The sequence below is a fragment of the Bos grunniens genome, chromosome 11 (genome assembly GCF_055505025.1).
Source record: "Bos grunniens cultivar Pamir isolate PY7600 chromosome 11, Bosgru_T2T1.0, whole genome shotgun sequence".
Classification (NCBI taxonomy): Eukaryota; Metazoa; Chordata; class Mammalia; order Artiodactyla; family Bovidae; genus Bos; species Bos grunniens.
The window spans coordinates 41,177,771-41,194,999 of record NC_141175.1 but is presented as its reverse complement, the minus strand read 5'-3'; the positions used below and the strand labels follow the sequence as shown (position 1 = coordinate 41,194,999).

The window sequence follows — 17,229 nt, the reverse complement described above, 5'->3', positions numbered from 1 at the left end:
TTTTGTATACTGTCCTTGTAGCCTACAATCTTGCTAAACTCACTTCTTATTTCTGGTAACAGGATTTACTACAAACACAACCATGTCATCCTAGAATAAAGACAATTTTACTCCTGCCTTTTCAATCTGAATACATTTTATTTCGGGTTTCCCTTGTGGCTCTGCTGGTAAAGAATCTGCCTGCAATGCATAAGACCGAGGCTTGATCCTTGGGTTGGAAAGATCCCCTGGAGAAAGGAAAGGCTAGCCACTACAGCATTCTGGCCTGGAGAATTCTATGCACTGTATAGCCCATAGGGTCATAAAGAGTCCAAAATGACTGAGCGACTTTCACTTACATATTTTATTTCTTCTTCTGGACTTAATGTACTGGCTAGAACTTCTAGTACAAGTTTGTCTACAATTAGAGTGAAAATCTGCTTTTTTCCCCCAATCTTACATGGAAAGCATTCAATCTTTTATCATTAAATAAGTATGACGTTAGCTGTAGGTTTTTTTTTGTAGGTGCCCTTTATCAGGTTGAGAAAATTCCTTTCTGCTCTTAATTTACCGAAAGTATTTACCATTAATGGGTACTGAACTCTTCAAACAAATACTCTGCTACACCTACTGAGATTTTTTTCCTCTTATTATGTCAATATAGTGAATCACATTGATTTTCTTAAGTTAAAATCATACTCCTGGGATAAACTCCACTTGATCATGCTTTACTGTCCTTTTTACACATTTATGTGACTTAAAAATGTTTAAGGATTTTTGCATCTATGTTCATGGTGAATACAGGTCTATAGTTTTCTATAGCATCTTTGGTATTCAGTTCAGTTCAGTTGCTCAGTGGTGTCTGACTCTTTGTGACCCCTTGAACCGCAGCACGCCAGGCCTCCCTGTCCATCACCAACTCCCAGAGTTTACCCAAACTCATGTCCATTGAGTCGGTGATGCCATCTAAGCATCTCAACTTCTGTCATCCTCTTCTTCTCTTGCCTTCAATCTTTCCCAACATCAGGGTCTTTTTTCAAATGAGGCAGCTCTTCGCATCAGGTGGCCAACGTACTGGAGTTTCAGCTTTAGCATCAGTCCTTCCAATGAACACCCAGGACTGATCTCCTTTAGGATGGACTGGTTGGATCTCCTTGCAGTCCAAGGGACTCTCAAGAGTCTTCTCCAACACCACAGTTCAAAGCCATCAATTCTGTGGCGCTCAGCTTTCTTTATAGTCCAACTCTCACATCCACACATGACCAATGGAAAAACCATATCCTTGAACAGACAGACCTTTGTTGGCAAAGTAATGTCTCTGCTTTTGAATATGCTATCTAGGTTGGTCATAACTTTCCTTCCAAGGAGTAAAGCGTCTTTTAATTTCATGGCTACAATCACCATCTGAAGTGATTCTGGAGCCCCCAAAAATAAAGTCAGTCACTGTTTCCACTGTTTTCCCATCTATCTGCCATGAAGTGATGGGACTGGATGCCATGATCTTAGTTTTCTGAATGTTGAACTTTAAGCCAACTTTTTCACTCTCCACTTTCACTTTCATCAAGAGGCTCTTCAGTTCTTCACTTGCTGCCATAAGGGTGGTGTCATCTGCATATCTGAGGTTATTGATATTTCTCCTGGCAATCTTGATTCCAGCTTGTGCTTCATCTTTGGTATTGCTATTGGTGTAATGCTAGCTTCTATTTTCTGAAGGATTCTAGATTATGACTTTCGCTCCCCCCTTCCCCCGCCCATTAAATGTTTGGTAGAATTTACCAGTAAAGCCATCTTGGCCCTGGAGATTTCCTTGTGAGAAAAAATTCAATTTCATTAATAGATATAATGCTATTAAGATTTTCTATTCCCTTTTGGGTCAGTTTTAGGAACAGGTATATCTTCAAGATATCACAGATTTGGTTCTAGACTATTGCAAAAAGAGCAAGTCACATGATTTTTTGGTTTTGCAATGCATATATAAAAGTTATCAATATGTTTACTCTATTCTGTATTCTATTAAGTATGCAATAGCATTATGTAAAAAAAAAACCTACAAATAGTTTATTGCTAAGAAGTGCTATTATCTGAGCCTTTGGCAGGTCATAACAGAAACATCAAAGATCACTGATCACAATCCCCATAACAAATATAACAATAATAATGAAAACGTATGCAATACTGCAAGCATGCTAAAGTGAAATACAATAAAAAGAGGTCTGCCTGTATTTGTTTTTCAAGGAATTTGTCTTTTTCATCCAAGGTGTAGAACTTACTGGAATAAGACTGTTTATAAAGTTGCCTTGTTATTCTCTTAACATGTATAGGGACTGTAAGTGACTTCGGCCTTTTCATTACTAATACTGGAAACTGTTTCCTTTCTTTCTTCTAGAACGCTCCTTCAAAATGTGAACACTATGTAACACTAACTTCTACTTTACATAAGGACACAGTCAAAAATGATCCACCACATCAAAATTCACAAGGCAAATGAATACTATCCAAAGATGTCACAAAAGAAGCTACACACTTAATCCAAAAAAACATTCTTAGAATTTTCAGAGCTTACTGAGTTTCAGAAGAAAATCTGTCATAGAAAAGCCATGTAATGCAAAAAGCTGGAAGAAACCTTGGAAATGAAAAACTCCAGATGAGAAAAAAAGACCCAGAGAGTTAAGTAAAACTGCTTAATCTGAAAAGCTTGATGGTAAAAGCTGGATAAAGGGATTTCTTGAAATACTTTATAATTTCTTTTCCTTGTTAGTTCCACCAGAAGAGTTAACACGGAATATTGGGCTAAGAGATACTAAATATTGCTGTTCCTCAACTCAACCTGTCAAACTCTTGGGCCAAGTGTGGAGAAAAGGGAATAATGACAGTATTTCCACACTGCAGGTAGATAAAAACCAAAAAACATATTTCTAAGATGTTCTCCAACTGGTTTTCCTGCTGAAGGTGTTTGTATTGCTATTGTTTTTCCTCCTTTTGTTTATTTACACTGTGGTTCAAATAAAAATATGCAATAAGTTAATGAAAAAGCATATATTATAAGGTCAGATAACACATCTTCAAGTTTTCTAAGTTATCAATAACTTGGCTTATAAGTCGTACTCTTAGGAGGGAGGTTCAAGAGGGAAGAAGACATATATATACCTATGGCTGTTTCATGTTGATGTATGGCAGAAACCAACACAACACTATAAGGTAATTATCCTCCAATTAAAAATAATTAATTTTTTAAAAGTCATATTCTTTTTTCTTTTAACCTAAGTATACTGTGTATGTCAGTAACATACCTTATTCAAAAGATGTGGCTCTCAATGATTTCCATTGTTTTGTAAATCAAATCCAACCCTAATTCATTATACCACATTCTCCAAGCTTTCCTTTTATCTATTTCTATGATATGTTGTGCTTGAATATGCTAGCTGTCCTTTTCTTTAGCACTGTATCACTCCCCACCACCAACTCCCGCCAAAATACAGTATTTTCACAAAATCAAGCATATTCAAAAGTCTTCTTTTACTTTCAGGACCAATCAGTCAAAAGACTTATTTGTGGCTGCTCCAGAGCTCAATCTGGTTTATTACCAAAAATGTAATACTGCATACTGCAACCACAGTCTCTGCTTTTTTTTTTCTTATTGACTTGCTTTTTATGTTAACACTAAGAAATTCCAGCATACAATTTATGTAATGGCTTTTACTTTTTTCTTGATGATGTCTTCCACAGACAGTTCTGGCTTCTTGCTCTAATTTGAACCACCTGCTTTCCAGGCCCCCTGGCAGAGCTGTTATCCTGGGATTTTCACTGGTGTCTTAAGAGATTTAGTTTCTTGGATCTTGTTTCTTCCTTTTTTCTCTAACTTCTATTTCACTTTTCTGGGTGCATATTTAAGAACTCATGAAAGGTAAATTTTGCCAAGTCCTTAAATTTCTGGAAATGTCTTTAGTTTGATCTCTCACCTGAGTAATCATTTGATTTATATCAAATTCTGGATTTAGGAACTCAGAACTTTGAATTAACTGCCCTATTGTTTTCTAATACCTATTGCTGCTGCTAAGAATTCCAATGCCAGCAGACTCTCATTTTTTTGAGGCCAAACTTTTCCCTGTCGAGCAGCTTCTAGGGTTTTCTTTTTTGCTTTTGGACTTCTAAAATTACAAAAGAGGTTAACACCAAATATAGACCTCTTTTAATCTAAACTTCCCAACTATGAGAATGCTTTTCCAATCAGAAGATATGATTTTCCAGATGAAGAAAATTTTCTCCTACTAATGCACTGGTTATTTTTGCTTCTGTTTTATCTACTACATCTTTTGAGATGTCTTTTAGGCAGATGCTATTACATTCTGTATTGTTCCCCAAGTTCCTTGCATATTTTTCCATATCTTTTGCTCTAATATTCTGAGAAAGATCCAAGAATTTACAGTTTTGCTAAATGCCTAGATAGGTTTTCTCACCAGCTGATGCAACTGTCTTCTACATACCAGCTACAAAACGATTCAAATTTGTGGTAGACTCTCAAATTACTACATGCCATCGACTTTCCCTGCAAAAACTAAAAATGTGCAAGTGCTACCACGATGCCAAAATCTGACAGTACAGATAAAGAAGACAGAGGTAGCACTTCATTCTTCTTAAGACTATTCACATAAAAATCCGAAATATTTAGAATATAGCAGATCATCCAGGGATTTTCTTTTTTTTTTAAGGTACTGTAACTACAAAACAAGGTAGCAAATTCAAGCCTAGGTGTTCAAGTTCGTGCACTATACTTTATTACTCAGCAATAAAACTTTACTGAAACAAAGAGAATGTAAGCAATTCTCAGTGGACTAAGTGAAATATAGTAGAATTCAGGATCGCTAAGCAACTGATAATCATGGCTGATGGAGTCTTGATGAATGATTTGGGAGTAAACCAGATATTACTCTTTAGAATACACAACACTAAATAAAATAAGAAAAAAATAAATAAATAAAAAATAAAAAACCAAAAAAAACAATAAAAAGAAAAAGAAAAAAAAAGAAGATATAGAATACACAACACTGAAAAATTATAGTGAGTTAGACTAGTCCATATAAGAAAGGAAACATAAAGGAATGCAGAAGTGAAAGAGGAAATCAAATTAACTTTAGATTAACTTTTTCTGTGAAAAAGTTTTGTTTTCAAAACAAAGAAACATCCAAGTCTAAGTAAAGAATATGAACATGTAAACCTCCCTGAGACAATCTGACTGTGAGCAGAAATATTCAAACCAGAAACAAAACCACTTAAATATGAGACTGTTGACTTAAAACGAGAGCAGTGTCCTAGTGGCTAAAGGTGTCTTCAAGGTTTCTACAGATAGTTCATTATGCAAAGGGAAATGTTCCTTCAGAGCCTGCCAAGCTCCTCTTGGGTCACCGTCTAACAAAAGAAAACTGAGAAATCTCTTCAGATAAAAGACTTTTTTAGTCTTTCAACTGCATTCAATCTACAAAACAGGCCTTACATTTACCAATTTTATTAAAATTATTCAGAGTTATACTGGTTTTATCAACAGTAAAAAAAAATTAGTTGAATCTGACTTTCCACTCACTTCCACCTGTGCTCCAATCGAGCCCTCTGCTAAACTATCTAATCTAGGATCTTGTACTCAGCCATTTTTCCAAGTTATCATGCCAAGTTACAACCACGGTCTTTGACCAAATCACCCCAACAGAGTATACATTTCCTTCTCCAGACAGGTTAGCCAACAGAAAGAACAAAGTCACAATGGCCAAGAATAATTTAATTCAACAAAAATCAAATACTGAATTAAGAGACATTAAGAGACACACAAAATCAGAATACCTAAATATATCTTAGACAAGTCCGATTTTTCCATAAAATCATTCATGTAGACAAACAACATTAATCTGGTAAGAGTTACTATAAGAGAGGCTGTACAGTATTGATTAAAGATACAACTCTGGAACATGACTGCTTGATATAAATCACAGCTTTGTTACTTTACCTGCTGCTGCGTGATCTTAGGTCAATTACTGATGTCTCTGTTTTTTCATCTATACAATGAGAAAAGTAACAACACTTCTTTCATGAGACTATTGTGAAGGTTACAAAGTAAATTTATGTGATGTGCTTAGATCAGTGCCTGGTATGTGTTAAATGCCATGTAAGTATTTGTCATTATTTATGAAAACAAATGGAGTGACTGGTTAACTACTGGGTTTTTCAAAAGATACAGCCTTTAAAATTATCCAACTAGCTGTCTATACAACCCAGCACTGAGCTCCTACTAGCTTATTCAGTCAACAGATACTTATTCAGCATCTGCTCTTTGCCAGGCATCACACTTCCGCTTCTATTGTTAACACCTCAATTCTTTCAGTGGTGAAAATGAGCTTAACCACCTCTTATTATTATTAAAGCTAGTTGTGTTGCAGGCCATACTTATCTATACTTAAATAATAATTTCTCCTTGATATTACTCAGTTATTTTCCACTTTTTTTCACTTATTAAAAAAATACATATAAAGGGAACTTTAGACAAATATAAAGATTGAGAGACTCATAATGAATCCCACATACCCATCACCCAGTTTCAATCATTAACACATTAAAAATCTTACTTATAATCCACTTCAAGTATTTTAGAGCAAATCCCAGACATAGTAGTACCATGTCCATGTCTGTTCAGTATTTACCATCTATCTCTAAAATATTCTTCTAACTAAAACAGTAATTATTACTAATTACTTCCCTGACAGTAAATAATCAGTGTTCAAATTTCCTCAAATACCACAAATGATTTTACAGGTTTTTTTTACTCCATCGGATTTAGCAATGGGGCACTGTGTCAATAAAATGAAGGTGACCTTAATAGTAACAGTTTCAATAAAAGTAGGAGATGAAAGCCAGATCTGAGCAAGCAAAGGAATTAACAGAAATAAGGAAATGGATATCACTGTATATACTCTTGCAAAGCTCAAATATGACAGAGAAGGGAGAAAAACTGGGAGATACATGCAGGAACAGGATCAAAGGGGAGCTGACTATGTAAACTGATGAAAAATGAAGCTGCAGACATAGGTAAAAATGGAAAGAAAACTAAAAAAATAAGGTCCGAGAGGTGAGGGGAATGAGACCAAAAGCACAAGTGCAGAGGCTGACCTTGAATAAGGGAGATAACCCAAACTTTGACATTGAAAGCAAAGAGCTATTAAGTCTGACTAAGAGAATGGGAAAGTTTCTGTGTGTGGCAGGCAGCGGGGTGATGGAGTGAGGAGGTAATGAGGTTAACACTTTGAAATGGCCTCAAGTTTTCTTAAGCATTTCTTAACGCATTAGCATTAAGTCACTGATTAAAAGTAGGGTGCTAGAAAGAATAATGCATGGGGTTAGATAAAATGTCAAAGATCTGGACGGAATTTACAGACTGAAAGAGGCAAATGACCAGACAGATATAACAATTAATCAGCATTCAAATCTTATGCATATTTCAAAAAACAATTTCAAACATTACCCTTTACATGAAGCTTTTCTTAATTTTCTTAATCAATGGTAATTTCCCCTCTTGGAGCCTTTGCTTTTATTGCTCATAATGGTTTATTTCCACTGGGGAAAAAAATGCATTTCTCTTTCTCCTAGTTGCTAGACTGTAAGCACTCTGTGGGTACTTATCTTGTGTCACACACAAGATTATAAACAGTACTTTACAGTATATAATTTAGAATCTTACTACCTTTTGCAGTACAATTTAAATACTAAAAGAGCAAAAGAGACAGTAACTACTGATGACGTGAGAGGACTACGGAAGGTCTCCCAGAGAACACAGACCTGAGCTAGGTTTTAAAAGGGAAAAAAAGGCACAAGCTGAACAGGGAAGAGTGTAAAGTCAAGTGTCTCAAGGATTGGTGTTAACACTATACATGGTAAGAGCTGTTTACAAATAACACTAAGCTCTCTCATTAATAAAGTTTTGAAAATGAGCAAAAAAAGACTTACTACAGTGTGTGGGTGGGGGAAAAGTTGTGGTTTTAATGTGGATAAATTCAAATTCATCCAAATCATGTATAAAATATATTATATTCTAGTGAACCAACTAGGAAGTTCGAGGAAGACTACATTTTTACTGGATGACAGAAGAATTCAGACAGACTCATCTAGTTGAACAATCATTGACAAGTACAGATCTTTAGTGACAAGGTTCAAGCCTCCTCAGAGCACAGATGAAGTCAGAAGAAAGAAGACTTAGTTCTGAGGATAAAACTGAAAGAAACAACTTTAACAGTGTATGAAATCTATTTCAAATACTATTTTAAAAAAAACTTGGCTTTCAACATCTTGGATACACTAAAGGGAACACCATCTTGCGTTTTGCCCTGGTACGTTTTTCTCCGCAATCAGGTAAATGACCCTCAGTCCCAGATTTACAGAGAGAGCAGAAGGTTAGAACCCGGGATGTCCTGTCCCCTTAGGACAACCTCTGCTCCCTGATCAAGAAACAAAAACTAACCTCCCTCATACCTTTCAGAGTCGTACTCCCCACAGCCACCCCCAACTCTATTTGCAGCCTGAATCCTAATTAATTGCAGGCTTCTATAACCCATTCTTAGCCCACTAGCAACAGGAGGAATGACTACACCATAGGCTCAAGCTGAACAGGAAGTGGCAAGGTACAATTTTGAGCAGATTTCTAAAGAAACTATATAACTGACATATTAACTATGGCATGGACAAGAATTATAGATCGAGGTAACACTTGGAGCACTAGTCTGTTAAGTTACTCTACCTTGACCACATTTCACAGGTCAGACAAAAATAGCCATAGACAATATGTGAACGAATGGGCATGGCAGTGTTCCAATAAAACTTTATCAACAGAACTGTTGGTAAGTAGTAGTTTACCAACCTCTGGTCTAGACAGTCATGATTAGTTGTGGTTTTGGTCTATTCTAACAATACACTGGATACAACATTTTACCTTCATGTTTAAGAGAGAAATATACAGCTATGTATGATCAAAGTTATGTAAGAACTTCATAAGGGAAAGCTGGGGAGCAAACAGTGAAATAAAATGTAAATAGCAGTAGAGATGGCCAAATTATGGGTAATTGGTCAGAGTGTCACCACAAAAAATTTTTTTTAATTGTAGAAGTTACAAAATAGAAAATAAAATGGAGTACAATGTATTAATAAACAAGTAATTTAAGCTTATGGTAACTGCTATAAAGAAAATAAACAGGGTACTATCCTTGTTAGAGAGACTGAAGAGAGTAGAAAAAGAGAAAATATCTCCAAAGAGGGGACATTTATGCTGAGATCTGAAAGACAATGAAGTCAGTCAAGAAAAGAGGTGATGTAAGAGCATTTAACCAGAAAGCAAAAGAAAGCAAAGGTGCTGATGATAAGGAAAAGTGAAAAGAAGTGTCAGTCGCTCAGTCGTGTCCAAGTCTTTGCAACCCCATGGACTGACAACTGTTTTGAGAAAAGAAAGGAGACTGAAGAAATGATGAACAATGGGAAAATAGTTTTAATAAGACAAACCTCATTGCAAAGTAAGTTGACTCCAAACAAGGTATGACCAACTTCATCACACAGGGATGGCAGAAAAGGCAAGGAAGGTTCAGAAGAGTTTGGGAATTCTGGAACCTCAGGATTGTATCTAAATTTACCAAGGGTCCCCATTCCAATTCCCATGATCTCCCTTCTTCCCTAATCATCGTACTTCCACGCAAGAGACCTTGTGATTTTTATTTAAGCTCCCTGGTCCTCTGATCCTTGAATCAAGAATTTGTAAGACCACCATGTTCTTTATATTCTCCAGTATAGTCAGAAATAACCAGCCCACTCACACTTCTTATACTCCTCATTCTCCCCAGAAAGGTCTTATGCAATAGCTGCTTAGTCTACCAGAGTTGTGCCTCCAATAAGCATTGATTTTACATAGCCACAGGCTAAATAAATTGTTTACTTGAAGCTTTTTTAATCTGAAAACTTCTATTGGGTTAAGCCACTGAAATTTGAGGGTCAATTTGTAATTACAACACAGTGCAGACACTAATAGTAAAGAGATCTATAAAAAAAATATCTTTCACTATTCTGGTAACCCAGAAAGACTCTAAGTCAAATTCATTAACCATTTAAAATGGCTAAGAACCAACTTTGCCATACAAATACAAAGAGGTTTACGATTTATATACGTACATATACAAAGATGTGAAAATAAAAGAAATTCTTGATAAGAATATTTCACTTACAGTGTGAGCACATTTCCAAAGGATAACTTGCCTCATTTCCCTGGAGAAAAGAAATAATAATAGTTAGTCACAAAATTGGCACAAATGTATTTAGAAGATTGAACTTGAGTATTTTGAGTCATGAAACATTGAGCAATAGCCATAAACAAATGTGGCTAGACTATAAATATTTTTTTTATTTTAAAAAATTATACAATATGATGAAAGGGCTCTTGCATCAAACAGGCCTGAGCTGTAGCTCTGTCACTTAAGACATAAAAACATTTGATTAAAATTTATTTTACATATTTTTAACACCCTAAACATACTGTATATCAAATTTTTACAGACTGTCAATGCTCTAACTTGTCTTGCTGGATGAACTCATTTTTGGGTAGAGTTCAGAATAAAGCTTCTTCTGCCATCTCTCTTTAATTGAAGAGTTTACTGAGACTTCAAAGTTGCTAAGAAAAATCTGTTACCTTTTATACCTGCATTGAAACTGAATTTTCTATATGCTATGCAACTAAAATAGGAAAAATAATAGGAAGGTAGGTCCAGTGTAAGACAGCCAGCCACTTGAGCTCCAGTTTTTTTTTTTCAGGAGAAGTCTTATCTCATGGATAAACTCTAAGTTAATACAATTTACCTGGATTCCTAACTTAAAATTTTATTTAAGGAAAAAAGTGCTGAAGAAAAACTACAGACCTGATCCAAGGCCTACATTTAACAATTCTTGATGACTTGGTACACAGAGGTCAAGTAAGTTGGTGAAAATCAGGCCATTTGATTAATAATAGAACCAGGTATGTGTGTGCACGAGTGCTAAGTTGCTTCAGTCATGTCCAACTCTTTGTGACCCTGTGGACTGTAGCCCTCCTGGGTCCTCTTGTCCATGGGATTCCCCAGGCAAGAACACTGGAGTGGGTTGCCATTTGCTACTCCAGGGGATCTTCCTGACCCAGGTATCGAACCCACATCTCTTATGCCCCCTGCACTGGCAGGGTTCTTTATCACTAGCGCCACCTGGAGTAGCTCTGAATCTAAAACGGTAAAAATTCCAAGTGTAACAGGCTCACGTGAAGTAAAAATGATTAAGAAAATTTTTGAAAAAGTCAACAGAACTTAAAAGTAATACAAATTGAATTTTTAAAGTTCAGCAATAAAACTGAGTATACCTTGCATCCTATATTCCAGCTATCTAATTGTGACCCTGTCTAGCAGGCAGTGTACAACAGGATTAACACTTAAATATTTGAATATACCAAAGTATTCCAAGAAGTTACTGAATACAGTCTGAAATGAGAAATATCATTTTAATCTTGCAAACTAGCTTTTAAACTCTTCAAAGTATTCTGAGTAAACGTAAGGTCTGAAAGTATTCTGAGTAAACATAAGGTCTAAGCAAAGTTTATCAGTAAATTAGCATCTGTAATTCTTATCTTGCCAACAATCTTTTCCTTGAAAATTATAGAAGCTTATTTAACTGGTTAGTCTAATTTTAGGTCAATTTAAACATCAAATATATATCAAAACAGAGACAGAAGTAGCAAACATTGATTAAAAAAATGACATTATTAATGAGCAGAGAGAAGAGTTCTATTTATTTTGCATTTTATTCAATTAACCTTAAGATTCTTACCATGATTCTTATCTCTGTCTCACATATTTAAAAATTCCACTCTACCTTACAATTAAGTATGTTTCTTATGAGGATCTCAAAAAAGTATGCTGCTGCTGCTAAGTCGCTTCAGTCATGTCTGACTCTGTGCGACCCCATAGACGGCAGCCCACGAGGCTCCACCGTCCCTGGGATTCTCCAGGCAAGAACACTGGAGTGGGTTGCCATTTCCTTCTCCAATGCATGAAAGTGAAAAGTCAAAGTGAAGTCGCTCAATCGTGTCCGACTCTTAGCGACCCCATGGACTACAGCCCACCAGGCCCTCCATCCATGGGATTTTCCAGGCAAGAGTACTGGAGTGGGGTGCCAAAAAAGTATAGTGATCCTTACACTGTCACTGTGAGGTGTTTTTAAAATGATGTAACTTTTTAAAATGTTGTTTAAATGTTAAAATGTAATTGTTTCATAAGTGAAGGCAAAAGGGTTATGTAGTAGTCTCAGGGAGGACTTAGAAACCAGGTCCTTGTTTCTCCAGCCCACTGACCTTCACAGTATTATCACTTCTTTATAAATGGTACCATCCATCCTCTCTGCCTGTATCACTTCCTTCTAAGCAATCACAAGACCCAAGGATCAATCTGGCTGGGTTTCTCAGGGCTTTTCCATCAACAATGAATGCTTCACCTCTCTCCTAAACTTACTTCAACCTTAACCTGTCTAATTTTATACCCAGAAAGGTATCTTCCAAATATTTTTTTAAGATTTTATTTTTTAACTTTACAATATTGTATTGGTTTTGCCATATATCAAAATGAATCCGCCACAGGTATACATGTGTTCCCCATCCTGAACCCTCCTCCCTCCTCCCTCCTCATACCATCCCTCTAGGTCGTCCCAGTGCACCAGCTCCAAGCATCCGGTATCGTGCATCAAACCTGGACTGGCGACTTGTTTCATATATGATATTATACATGTTTCAATGCCATTCTCCCAAATCATCCCACCCTCCCTAAATATTTAATACTAAGGTAAAATGTCTTTCCAAGATACCCAAAAATTAAGAAAAATATACATTTTCCTCATTTTTAAATGTCTTTCAAATGTAACTTTCACTATTTAACACAAACATAACAATGTACTATAGAGTATATAACGTGTAGAAATAAGACGTGTAACCAAGAAAAATGTAAAAAATTAATATATTTGTCAAGATCTTATACTACAAGGGAAACATTACATTATTTGAAGGTAGAGCATGATGAAGATGCATATTGTAAACCCTAGAGCAATACTTTATAATAAAAAAAAAATAAAATGGAATCATAAAAACAATCCAAAAAAAGGTAGATAAACAGGAAGCAAGGATCAAAAATCAAATGAGAAAAAAATAGTAACTAACAAATTAGATTTAAATTCAAGCATTCTGAGAATTATATTATGTTTAATATAAATGGCCTAATAACTCCAATTAAAAGAATATACAACTATATACAAGAAGCCTACTTTTCAGATAGGTTGAAAGAAAGAGATATACCATAAAAGCAATAATCAAAAGAAAGATACAGTGGCTAGCAATAATGGACAATGTAGAGTTCAGAACAAGAAATATAACCAGTGATAAAGAGAATTATTTCATAACCTTAAAAAAGTCAATTCATTTAGAAAGATGTAACAATCTTAAATATACTGTGATATGTAATGAGAAATATCCTTGGTCCTCATTCATTTCTAGCATAAGAACTCCTTAGAATGTTTTAAGTGAGGAGAGCTATCGAGATTTCTTTTGCTATATTAATGACATGACTATGGGAAAGGACCAAGGACAGGGGCTGGTGGCCAGGGGAACCAATCATGTGATTAGAGACTGGACCTTTCAGCCCCACCCTCCAGCCTCTGGGGAATAGAAATGGGCTGGGGGTTAAACCACTCACCAGGGACTTCCCTGGTGGTGCAGTGGGTAAGAATCTGCCTGCCAACGCAGGGGACATGGGTTCAATCCCTGGTCTGGGAAGATTCCATATGCTGCAGGGCAACTGAGCCCATGCGCCACAGCTACTGAAGCCCGCACATCCTAAAGCCCATGCTCTGAAATAAGAGAAACCACCCCGATGGGAAGCTGGCACACCACAGCAAAGAGTAGCCCCTGCTCGCCCTAACTAGAGAAAACTCGCACAAAGCAGTGAAGACCCAGCACAGCCAGAATTACCCATTAAAAAAAAACCCACTCACCAACGGCTGATGATTTAATCTGGGCTGGAGACTGAACTCAACCACCACTGGTGAGTGGTTTAACAATCATGCCAAATAATGCTTCTATATAAGGCTTCTATATAATGAAGCTTCCAGAAAAAATAACAAAAATAGGGGCTGGAGACCCCTTCTGGGTTTGGAAGCACCTGGAACAGCATGGAAGCTCCACACGCCTTCCCATGTCCCTCTTCCATCTGGCTGTTCCTGAGTTACAGCCTTCTATAATTAGCCAGTGGTCTAGTAAGTAAAATGTTTTGAGTTCTGAGATGCACTAGTAAACTAACCAAACTCAAGGCAGGGGTTGTTGGAACCTCCAATCTATAACTGGTTGGTCAGAACCTCAAGGAACAACCTGGACTTGGAATTCCCATCTAACGGGAGGGTGGGGGAGGAGTGGAGGCAATCTTGTAGGTCTGAGCCCTTAACCTGTGGAATCTCATGCTATCTCTAGATGAATTGAGTTGAATTGTAGGACACCTGGTATCCAAGAATTTTGTAGTTGTGTAGGGAAAAACTCATTGTAACTGGGTCCCAGAACCTTTTCCTATGTACTGATCCCACAGTAATCACAGGGGATTGGTTCCAGGACTTGCATAGATACCCTAATCCATGGATTCACTTTGATCATGGAGTACTACAATATTTGTTGGAAAAAAAAAAAAAAAAAATCCCTGTATTAGTAGACTCACACAGTTCAAACACATGTTTAAGAGCCAACTGTATGCTTAATAACAGCTTCAAAATTAAATGTGTGAAACACAGAGAACCGAAAGGAAACAGACAATCATATTTGCAGATTTTAACATTTCTCTCACTGTAACTGACAGAACACAAGCAGACCAAAGGATAAAGTAAACACAATTATGGAAGATCAGAATAACACAGTATCAACCAAGATGTCCTAAAACAACAAAATACTCTATTCTAGTGCACATGAACATTCATGAAGATAGACATTATTCTGAGTCTCAAAAAAAAAAAAAAAAAAAAGGTCTTAATAGAGGACTGAAATCATACAGAATATATTTTCTCATTACAATGGAATTAAACAAAGGTATCTGGAAACATTCAAATATCTGAAAATAAACAACAAAATTCTAAATAACCCAAAAGTCACAGAAGAAATGATGAGAGAAATAAAAATATTTTGAACAGAGTGAAAGCTGAACTGATCAGAATTTAAAGGCTACAGGTTAAGTAGTCTTTTGAGGAAAGTACTACTAGAAGAGAAGTCTAAAATGCAAAATTTGTTCCCACCTTTAAAAGCCAGAAAAAGAATAAATTAAACCCAAGGCAAGGGGAGAAAGAGAAAACTAAAAACAGAAATTAATGAACTAGGAAGTAGACAAACAGAAACAAAAATCAGTAAAATCAAAACTTTATTTTTTGGAAAAGGTCAATAAATAACACCCCAAGCAAATCACTACAGATCCTATACACATTAAAAGAAAAATAAGTGTATATTAAAAAAAGATATGAAAATAAAATGTTTAACTCAGCTGAAATGGACAAGTTTCTTGAAAAACTGAATCTACCAAAACTGATTCAAGAGAAAAAAAGAGGTAAGTTGAACAGATCTATTGTTATTAAATTGAATTTGAGGGGGAAAAAAAATACCTTTAACAAAAAAACTAAAGACCTGATGCCTTCACTGGTCAATTCTATCATACGTTCAAAGTCCAAAAACATACAAATTCATTTAGAAAGCAGAAGAAATAGTTCCTAACTCATTTTATGGGGCCAGCACTGCCTTGACAGGAAAAGCAGACAACTACATTACAAAAAAAAAAAACAAAAAAACTATTCTCCAGTATTTCATGTCCATGGATACAAAACTCCTTAACAATATTTGAACTGTGGTGCTGGAGAAGACTCTTGAGAGTCCCATGGACTGCCAAAAGATCAAACCAGTCAATCCTCAAGGAAATCAGTCCTGAATATTCATTGGAAGGACCGATACTAAAGCTGAAACTTCAATACTTTGGCCACCTGATGCGAAGAACTGACTTTGGAAAAAACCCTGATGCTGGGAAAGATTGACGGCAAAAGGAGAAAAGGGCAGCAGAGGACAAGATGGTTGGATGGCATCACCAAGTCAATGGGCATGAGTTTGAGCAAGCTCCAGGAGTTGGTGAAGAACAGGGAAGCCCAGCATGCTGCAGTCCACGGGGTCACAAAGAGTCGGAAACGACTGAGCAACTTTCACTTTCACTTCACTTTCAGATTCACTTTCAGATTTTAAAGTCCGTGAAGACAACAATTACTATGTTCTTATATCCCTTGCCAGGTTTAACATTATCCTAACTTTATTGAAGGAAGAGTTTTATAGGTACATATAAAAATCTACATAGCTTAAGGAATTTGGTTTAGGTGGACTTTTAAGCATCAGTGTGTTGAACAGTGAGCCTGTCCCTTCAAGGAAAGCAACTGATACATGAAACATAAAAGAGAAAACCTCAATAAAGAAATAAAAGATACAAAGAACCACCAAATAGCAACTTTAGAACTGAAAAACAATAACTGATACAGTAATACAGTGAGTAAACTCAACAGAATAGAGCAGACAGAGACAAGAATCAGTAAACTGGTAGACAGAGGAAAAGAAATTATCCAGTCTGAACAACAGGAAGAAAACAAACTGAAAAAAATCCACAGAGTCCTTGGGGAATTATAAACTGAGGGATTATAAAAAAGGTTTAATACCTGTCATACTTCTGAGAATGAGGAGCATATTTTAGAAGTTATTAAAATGGTCTGACTTTATCCTAGAAAAAAACTGATTTGTGAGAAGTTAACAAATTTGTTTTTCAACAGATATAGACACTTGGACGGATTCTAACTTTCCCCTTAAATCTATGCTACTCAGCATTAAAAAAAAATGATTATGATTACAATTTTGGTATACATAAAAATCAGTAAGAACACTAGAATATTTTCTAAAGAAATTTTCTGGCAAAGAAATGCAAATATTTTTGGATCTCTTTTATCTCATTTTGTTTAGAGTTACTTTGATCTTAAAGTGTCAAGATGTGAGAGAACAAAAATAAATTTTATAGATACATAAAGTTTAGAATATTTTCAAAGGGCATGCTGTCAGAATATTTAGACATTCATCTTTATCTAGTAGACTTTAGGTCATGACAACATTGTCTTATTTGG

The 17,229-nt window shown here is 35.9% G+C and overlaps 1 protein-coding gene across 1 annotated transcript in view; it reads right to left on the bottom strand.

Moving 5' to 3' along the window:
• Positions 1 to 17,229, bottom strand: part of PPP3R1 (protein phosphatase 3 regulatory subunit B, alpha) — a 63,918-nt gene that overhangs the window by 15,639 nt on the left and 31,050 nt on the right. Inside the window, exon 2 of the mRNA XM_086326293.1 lies at positions 10,221 to 10,260. Coding sequence (XP_086182419.1) covers positions 10,221 to 10,260 — 40 coding nt within the window. The remainder of the gene's footprint in view (positions 1 to 10,220; positions 10,261 to 17,229) is intronic.